This window comes from Gallinula chloropus (assembly GCF_964237585.1).
Source record: "Gallinula chloropus genome assembly, chromosome: 1".
Lineage (NCBI taxonomy): Eukaryota > Metazoa > Chordata > Aves > Gruiformes > Rallidae > Gallinula > Gallinula chloropus.
This window is the reverse complement of record NC_140085.1, coordinates 86565665-86575207: the sequence shown is the minus strand read 5'-3', so window position 1 is coordinate 86575207 and position 9543 is coordinate 86565665. Positions and strand designations below refer to the sequence as shown.

The following is a 9543-nucleotide window of genomic DNA, read 5'->3' as shown; positions in this document are numbered from 1 at the left end:
TCAGTGCTCAGCTTTGCACCACTGCAGGGACTGATGTAGGACTGTGGGCTGTGTCTGCAGCAAACTGAAAAGCATCAGGGTGTGAATCAGCACAGTCTGTACCACAATCATTGGTGCTGGAGAATCCCTGAGTGCAAGTTTGGCACAGCTGCTTGCAGTGTTTTCTCACCTGTGAGCAGGGCTTAACAATGTCCACTGCTGGGTATATGTTTTGGCATCTTCCAGAGCTGGCTTTCAGCCTTGGTTAATAGGTCAAACATGACTCAAAGAGCTGATAGGCAACTGGTTGTGGCTGGTGGGGCAGTGGAAACCACCTATGCAGTACTCCAATGGCTACTGTGGGAGCTCAGCATGCGCTTTAAATCAAAGAGCTCTGTCCTGTGCTGACAGTCCACTCATACACCAGAATCCTGATATTCTTGGATACCTCAGCTTGCCCTTTCTTTGGGTTTACAAACCTGAGTGGCAAAGCACTTGCAAATACAGGGCCAACTTAAAATGTGTATTGTTAGAAGATGTGTCTCACTTAACAGCATATCTGTTGGGAGAGTCCAAAACTGGCATTTGTTACTTCACGCTGGTGAATGTGTGTTTAATCCCCAATCGTGGGATTCTCAGTCACTGTGAAGTGTTGAGAGAACAAATCTTCTGTGTGGAAAATTCCTTATCTGTCAGGATGTCACTTGCTGGAAAAAATATGAAGCACAGGCAAGCACCTCCTTGGAAATCAACTCGTAAAAAGAAAGCCAAACTGCACTTGGATAAACATACGTGGTGTCTCACAGAGTGACTTGAGATGTTTCTTCTGGTCACTCCTGCGTGAGTGGATGCCATCTCCAAACAACTGGAAGAGAAGAAGGTTATGAGGAGTAGTCAGCATGGATTCACCAAGGGGAAATCGTGCTCGACCAATCTCATAGCCTTCTATGATGTCATCACCAACTGGGTGGATGGAGGGAGAGCAGTGGATGTCGTCTACCTTGACTTTAGCAAAGCTTTCGATACTGTCTCCCACGACATCCTGATAGAGAAGCTGAGGGAACAAGGGTTAGATGAGTGGACAGTGAGGTGGGTCGAGAACTGGCTGTCGGACCGGGCTCAGAGGGTCGTGATCAGTGGAGTAGAATCTGAATGGAGGCCTGTGACTAGCGGTGTTCCCCAGGGCTCGGTGTTGGGTCCAGTCCTGTTTAATATCTTCATTGACGATCTTGATGAGGGTATAGCATCCACCCTCAGCAAGTACGCCGATGATACAAAGCTGGGAGGATTGGCTGACACGCAGGAACACTGCGCTGCCATCCAGCGAGACCTTGACAGGCTGGAGAGCTGGGCAGGGAGAACCAGATGAGGTTCAACAAGAGCAAGTGTAAAGTCTTGCACCTGGGGAGGAACAACCGACTGTATCAGTACAGGCTGGGGGATGACCTGCTGGAAAGGAGCTCTGTGGAGAAGGACCTGGGGGTCCTGGTTGATGACAGGTTGGCTATGAGCCAGCAGTGCGCACTGGTGGCGAAGAGAGCCAATGGGATCCTGGGATGCATCAGGAAGAGTATGTCCAGCAGGTCGAAGGAAGTGATCCTCCCCCTCTACTCTGCGTTGGTCAGGCCCCACCTGGAGTACTGTGTCCAGTTCTGGGCTCCATGGTATAAAAAAGACAGGGATCTCCTGGAGAGAGTCCAGAGAAGGGCCACGAAGATGATTAGGGGCCTGGAACATCTCCCTTATGAGGAAAGGCTGAGTAAGCTGGGTCTGTTCAGCCTTGAGAAAAGAAGGCTTAGGGGAGACCTAATTAGTGTTTATAAATATCTTAGACTTGGGACGCAGGGGGATTTGGCCAGCCCCTTTTCAGTGGTCTGTGGGGACAGGACTAGGGGCAATGGCTGTAAGCTGGAGCATAGGAAGTTCCGCACCAACATGCGGAAGAACTTTTTCCCAGTGAGGGTGACAGAGCCCTGGGACAGGCTGCCCAGGGAGGTGGTTGAGTCTCCTTCTCTGGAGATATTCAAGTCTCGTCTGGATGCCTATCTGTGTAATATGAGATAGGGAGCCTGCTTTGGCAGGGGGGTTGGACCCGATGATCTCTTGAGGTCCCTTCCAACCCCTAAGATTCTGTGATTCTGTGATTCTGTGAGTAGGAACAATGCTGGGGGGAAGGCCATCTCTGAGCAACTCAGTCTACCGCTACAGAGAGATGTGCTGATGAGCATTCAAAGATGATCATGTTTGATCGTGAACAAGAGGATATGTCACCAGAGTCCCGCCCTGTCAGGTGGAATTTTGCATACTCAATCCCCACCTGGTGCCTGCACCTAATAAAATGTAGGTGAACACACAAACAGGTAAGCCTATGAGTGTGAAAGGAATTAGAAGACTGGAGTAGCAGCTCCTTCTCAAAGAATCACAGTTGACTCCAGTGAAAGCTCCTGCGTAGGCAGTACTTAAAAAAGAGTTCAAGTGCCTCAGTGCAGGTTATAGAAACCCAACCCCTTTTTAAAACAAAAATAAACCTGAGAACCTTTCAGCACTCTTCTGAAGTGCAGAGTATCAAACAGTGGGGTTGAAATACAGTAATGTTTGTACTGTTAGCATTTCAGACAGTCATGTTGGAAGGCTGTGTGACTTCTGGATCACCTTTTCCATTATATAGAGGACATATTTATTCATATTAATCTGATTAAAGAAATGAATTTTACACTAGGATGTTTCCATAATGTTGGATTAAAATTTTACTATTTCATGTATTGCTGAACTTCATGCTATTCTTCTAGGACCCTGACCTATAGTGAAAGAGGAAATAAAACTACCATGAAAGGAAAAAAACAAAACCCCAACTCTACTTTTCTCCAAACCCAGTAATTATGTCCAGATTCTTTCCAAATATTATGTGAGAATTGTGATTGTGACAAACTGGCCTCTGCTCTTGCTGTTGGGTGGGAACTACGTGAAAAAGGGTTCTTACGTGGGCTTCAACTAGATTGAGTTTGCTTGTATTTCACAAATTGAGTGGCATAAAAATCGTGACCAGGGTGGTTCAGGTTGGGCAGCCTGCTTAGGAATACTGAGGCAGCTTCCTGTGCAGTATTTGAGTGTATTAGAGAGTCTTTGTGAAATGTTTCAAATATGAATGAGAAAACACTAAGAAAATACAGGTGAGAGATGGCTTAAGTTCAGTTGGGTGATGCTTTATCAGTTATTTTTTTTCCTTGTTTGTTTCTGCTGGGAGGTGTGGCAAATTCATGGTCAAGTCTGATATTGCAGGAAAGTTTCTAAGTTGCAGTGGAGAGACTCAGTGGCTCTGGTGATAACCACCTGGGAAACATGGTATGAGCTTAGAGAGTTGTCAGTGCCTCTCCAAAGACCTATTTCTATTCTAGGTGTTCGAATGAAAATACTTAACTAAATGACAGGACTTAACCCAGGGGTGTTGTGTTTCATGTTTCATGAGACTAAGCCAGTCCAGAGTTCCTTGACATGTTTAAGCTGGATGTGGTTTTGAGTCTGGGAGCTTTTGTGGGGACAGATGTTTGAAGAGGTGCTTGGTACAGCTGCTTGGGTAGCCCGGTGTTGCTGTAGCCGGCTTCAGTAGGAGTGATCAACAGAAAGATTTTGTCAGAACAGAAGGGCGATCTGGCACTGGCTGCTGTGCTTAGCTGGATTAGCCACGGGGGAGGACAATGCCATGTAGTCCATTCCTCTCCACTTGGAGCTTTCAGTAGGAGATGGCACTGATGAGAATTTCTGTTGGGACAGGGGATGTCTCACTGAAATGAGAACTGACTGGGTGAGTACTGCTTTTCCATTTCAACACAAAGTGTGAGAAGTTTGTCTAAATCACCTTCACTGACAAGCTCCAGGTTGTAAGCCCCTAAGCTGGAAAGCATTAAATTTGTTGTTCTAGACTATAATTGCATGTTGATACGGGGTTAAAATTCCACACTGGAAAAGGTAAGAAAATATTTAAACGAGGAGGGGCAGGGGGAAGCAGCTATGTTTGATGTACTCTGGGCAGTTGCAGAGCAGATGCAGCAGTCAGAGGTGCACATGTCTCTGTGAAGTTTCTTTTGAGAACTGACTGATGTGGTTGCTTTTCTTTTTCTTCAGTGGAGAGGAAATGACATACAGCTGGGATTTCTTTAGTGACTTGCTAGATGTCAGACTTACAGATGTTAAAGTTGAAAGAAAAAAGATTCTGTCAGTGTCACACACACGAGACAAACGAGGACTTCTGAGCTGAGGAGAAACAGCCATAGGGTTCCTGTTTATGAACTGTCCCCATTGATGGCACTGTAGTGTGCCTGAGTTGATACGGGTGAGGTGAAGCACCGGCCTAATGTTAAACATGTTGGCTGGTACTTTGTGGAGAAATTCCCAGTAAGGTTTTCTTGGTGGCAGGGAAGAATTCTCCATTCTCTGTATAGTCTGATTCTCTTAAGATTACAGAAATGTGCCCTATGAAGAAGTGTGGGCAGAGAGTTGTGTGTGCTTGAACTTGTCACATTAAGGTTGCCCTGCCTAGGTATAAAAATGTCCCTTATTAGACTTTCCTGTCAGCAAGGGTAAGCAGTAAGGCTTAAAAAGTGAAGAGTGTTAAAGAGAGGATGATTTATTAAGGCTTAACTGCACTAAATCCAGCCTCCTGCTGCCAGAAGGCTGAATGCCTTGTTAAATGTGGAGACAGATATGTGAAGGATTTGGGACGGGATAGGGGGAGGCTCCAGTCCTTCCCTTGTCTCAGGTCATTGTGTCTGTATGATGTGTGCATTACAGTTTTGATGTCAGTTGCATGAGGTTTATTGATGATGTGGATCAGAAGCCAAGAGAAGGTAAACCAACTGTACTTTATTTGCAGCTGGTGTCACTGCATCCAGTCCTTATGAAAGTTTTCGGGGTAGTGTAACCCGGACCCGCGGCTTGGGGCTTGTGGGAACTGCCCGGACTGTTGCTGCCATCCCACCCTGGGGGAATCCTGGTGGGCGGCACTCATAAACGCCACGGGTTAGCACAGGTGGAATACCACGTTAAGGACCTAACAGTTCCCATATACTTATGTAACACTGTATGTGTGGGAGCTGGAATGAATTCTGGAATTAAGGCTGTGAAATTATTTGAATCGGGACTATGACCCTCAGCTCAAAGGTTAAAGATCAGGTAAAATATTGGGGAAGGGCACATGTTCTGCAGCTGCGTGTCTGAGGACTGGGTACAGAGCAGGAGCTGATTTTGCTGCTATGCTACCAGTCCTGGTTAGCTCAGCTCTACAATGATAGGCATGAAAGACTGTTTTGGGTCATTTGGGGAGTTTCAGTGTCACTTCTAGGGCATATAAAGCCTCGATGAAATTGCTGTTAGCTGGGGCTCTGGTCAGTTGCAGAAGACCCTAAAGTTCTCCTTTCTTTTCAGGAGAACTGAAACTTTTCTGGTGTATTTGAATCTACCTCTTGCCTTGCTATTTCTTCTATATGTTTCCAGAAGACCTCTTCTCCCAGGCTTTTAACTGTAAATTTGATTTAAAAGTCAAATAATTTAAAAAAAAAGCCTGTAATTTTATCTAAAAAAATAATGATAGAGTTTCTGGAGCACAAGGGTGCATATAATACTAGTTCTTGACTTCGCTGTTTTCTTTTACTTTACTTCTGTCCTCAATTAAAGAACTGAAAAGCCCAGTGAACCCAGACTGGGCTGACTTCTGATGGCATTTATGCACTTCCGTGCTTGCAGCTCCTGCTGACACAGGGATTGTCTCATTTGTCTGTTTGGTGTCCAGGATGATATGTTATTTTCTTGCTCACAAGGCTGTACCATCAGATGCTACCCTAAGTTAAAATTATTTTTAAAAAGCCACATTTTTCTCAGCTTTTGGGATCAGTATCTTAAATTGCTCATTTGTTGTGATTTTTTAAATACCCATTTGTGTGTTTCTGAGGACAGCAAAGCTTGCTACCTTCAGCAGCCTGCCATGGAAACAATACTTAAGGCTCCTGCCAGGTGGGTGGTCCCCGGGGTTGACACCGGAAGGTGTGTGTGGGAAGTAAGACGACAAAGGATATTTGCTCTTGTGGGCAGGAGAAGAGTCTCTGTTTCTGTTAATATTTCAATATTGTGGGAAATTTCTTCAATGCCACCAGTATCTTCCCCTCCAATCACCATGGCAAAAATCTGTATCTCCAGTTCCACTTGTAAGCCTGCTGCCACCTAGGAGAGACAGATTGCTCACAGGTAAGGTGCACGTTTCATACACAGTCCCCTCCAGCCGTGCTTACAGATGGTTCCTGTTCTGTGTTGTCTGGTAAGACTTAATGCCCAGTGCACATGAGTTTGCTTGCCACTTAACACTCTCACTACAGAGGTCTGTACAAAACAGTGTCTCTTCACATTGCTGTTTGAAAGAAAACTGCCAGGTGTTTGCATTTTCCCCCCTTAAATTTCTAGAGGGGAAAAGGGAATTGGGACAGCTGGGAGCAAATCAAGAGGTGTTCAATGCCCCAAGGCTGTCCATGTTTAAGAGGCTGTTGGACAGTGCCCTTAGTGCCATGGTTTAACTTGGTCAGCCCTGGAGCAGTCAGGCAGTTGGACTAGATGGTGGCTGTGGGTCCCTTCTAACTGCAATAGTCTGGTCTGGTCTGTCCTAAAATAGACAAATACAGAGGTAGAGAGAAAAGACAGGTACAAAAGAGATGGGTGTGTGGAGAGGAAAAGAAAACAGAAATCATTCCAGCCATTTTAAGCAGTGAGTAGTGGCTGGAGAGCTGGACTAGGAGGTGTAACTTGCATTCTGGCACTGCCTCCTTGCACAAGTTGTTCTTTTTAACTCCATGCCTGCAAAAGTACTGACAAGGATATTGTCTGGTATTACTTGGATGCTGTGGGGATACTGGCCAGCACAATATTCAGATACAACATGCAGGTGAAGAGACTGAAAATACCCTGAAAGTATGACAGCTTCCTACTCAGTGGGACAGCTTTGTATGCTGTGGTACTTTGCTAGATAAAAAACTTAAGGTGGAGAATACAAGCAGGAGAAGAAATGTCTGAGGCAAGCGCTTAATGGGTTCAACTCTTGAAGGTATCAGGACAGGAGATGAAGTCTACGTGTAAGAGCAGATATAACAAGTACCCTAAACCACAGGAAAAGAGAGAGGTAGTGGCAGGGTATCCAAAAAAACCTGTCTTTATCCTTGGTGGTTGACCTGAACTTAACATGTTTATCCCTCTGCATTCTGGTACAAACTTTGAGACTCAGAGCATGTGGGGTGCTTGAAGGCAGCAGAGGGACAGCAGAAGGCATCATCACTTCAAATTACTAAACAAATCATGTACTCTGCCAGCTCTGTTAATGGACAGCTGGTGCAAGGGGACCCCCCTGATGCCCTGAGGGCCAGCTGAGTCTAGCAAAAAACCAAAAGCTGTGTGTAACGTACAGGTCCTGGTGCATACATCACTCTCAGTCCTGTGTGCGGTGGTGGTTGCTTCACCCGAAACCTGTCAGGAAGAGAACAGAATCAATTTGCCAGGAACTGTTTCAGGCAGGCAGAAGCTGTGCAGACAACAGCAGATTTTTTTGCTCATCCTTCCTATCACAACATACAGCTTGGACTATGCTGGTATTCCTGGGCTTCTCACAAAGGCTCAGGTTTCTAACCAAAAACCCCAAGGGAGCAGGGCCAAAGTAAGTCTCCAAAGAGCTCTTTACACTGCCAGGCCCTTACAACAGGCCAAACCATCAGCATTCTAAGCCTGCGTACACAAAGGAAGCATAAGTACAAATTGTACTTTCTTGGCAATACCTGTGGGCTGCACGCCCAGAAGTCCTCCTTAGCAATCTTTTTTCAGTGTCCTTTGTTGTGATTCCATTGCAGAAGGCATGATACAGGTATGTATTTTGTGTAAATAATCCCCTTTAATTTTAGGGTACCCACAGAAGCACTAGTTTAATTTCATTTCTCAGTGATTGTTTCACATCTGTGCAGTGCTTTTGTGTATACAGCTTCCAGTGTTAAGATCTCTAAAGATCACTAGAGCAGATATGACCTCTAGTTTTGCATAGGTCTGGACTTGTTCCTGTGATTTTTCATTTTTGCTTGAAGAACAGTTACCAGCATGCACTTGCACCAGAAGCTGTTAAAGGAAAGGCAGTAGAAGAGGCATTCCTAGGACATGGCTCCATCTCATGGAAAGCTCTGGGAGAATTATCAACAGACTGCAAGAATTCCTGTGCTTTCTCTAGAGTGCTGGCTGTTCCAAGAAACTGAAACCCCAACAAGTTCAGGTTATGGTATGGACAGCCTGTAAAGCACATAGTTAACCACTGACCCTATCATCAGAGAAAAAAATTGACTTCAGCATGGCTCAGAATTGCCCACCATCAAGTTCTGCTGTCATTCAGCAACTAGTCACTTAGCTCTTAAAGCATCTAGGAAAAGGCTTAAAAGATGAGCTGAATTTATCAGAATCATGGTGGTGTCTTCCTTGACTGTCTACAGATAGTGCCCTAGCATGGAAAAAAAAATAACATCCACATCATGAGCTCTAGGATGTTGCTATCTGATCTGCTGATGTATCCTGGCATGTACTGTGATGCTTAAATGTGCAATAAAGGGGAAAAAAAAATCTTTGAGGGGATAATTAACTAGGCTGACTTAAAAAAAAATCTCTGCTGTCTATCCTGATGGAAGGAGCTGTACAGTTGTCTCTCAGCTGGTCTTGAACAGATTTCTAAAGTGCCTAGTTAGCTGAGTAGCCACAAGGGATTGTGATGATCCCACCAGGGTAAGTCTATGAGCTCTTCTGTTGTGTTTTTTTTTTTCCCCAGCTGAGAGGTGGGCACCACGCAGCTCCTTGTTCTTTAAGGAGGAGGGAGGAGGAAAGGGAGGGAGAAGAAAACCACAGAAACTAAAACCTCACAAGTTGGGTTAAGGGTAGTTTACTGGGATAGCAGAGAGAGAACAAAACTAGGATTTCTATAGCAAAATATACAAAACTGGTGATAATGCAGTTTCTCACTGAACCATACAGCTCAGAGCCGTCTCAAAACTGGACCATCCCCAAAACCAGCATCCTGGAGCTGCCTGTTCCTCCCCCAACCAGCTCCCCTTTTGTGCTGAGCATGACATAATTGTCATGGAATACCCTCTTTGGACAGTTTGGGTGACCTGTCCTGGTTGTGTCCCCTCCTTATTAGCACGGCAGTATAAACAACTGAAAAGTTCCTGACTGCTTGGCAACAACTAAACCATCAGGGTGCTACCAGCACTGCTCTCACCCTAACTCCCAAACATGCACTCCATCTGCTGTCAAACCCAAAACATCCTCTTTTGATGTTCATTAGCTGCCAAAGGAGGAACAATCAATGTCATTCCAGCACTATGGCACCATAGTAAAAGGATGCTGTGACTGCTGAGGTAGTGTTACTGTGACATCTCAACTATCTTTATAAAAGAGGACATCAGGCTGCTGGTCACCTGCATCCAGAAAAGGGAAGTTTGGCAGGTGTTTGCTCATGTGAGGAGTGCTCCAAAGAAATAGCATCCAAGAAGGTGTAGCACA

General features: G+C 45.3%; 1 protein-coding gene across 1 annotated transcript in view; it reads right to left on the bottom strand.

Moving 5' to 3' along the window:
* Nucleotides 1-4760: 4760 nt before the first annotated feature.
* The window catches only part of SPAG17 (sperm associated antigen 17), a gene marked incomplete at its 5' end in the record, with an annotated part of 113297 nt that continues 108514 nt past the window's right edge, over nucleotides 4761-9543 (bottom strand). Inside the window, 3 exons of the mRNA XM_084273881.1 lie at nucleotides 4761-5005; nucleotides 6048-6192; nucleotides 7419-7479. Of these exons, the coding sequence (XP_084130007.1) occupies nucleotides 4872-5005; nucleotides 6048-6192; nucleotides 7419-7479 (340 nt within the window). The 3' untranslated portion in view covers nucleotides 4761-4871. The remainder of the gene's footprint in view (nucleotides 5006-6047; nucleotides 6193-7418; nucleotides 7480-9543) is intronic.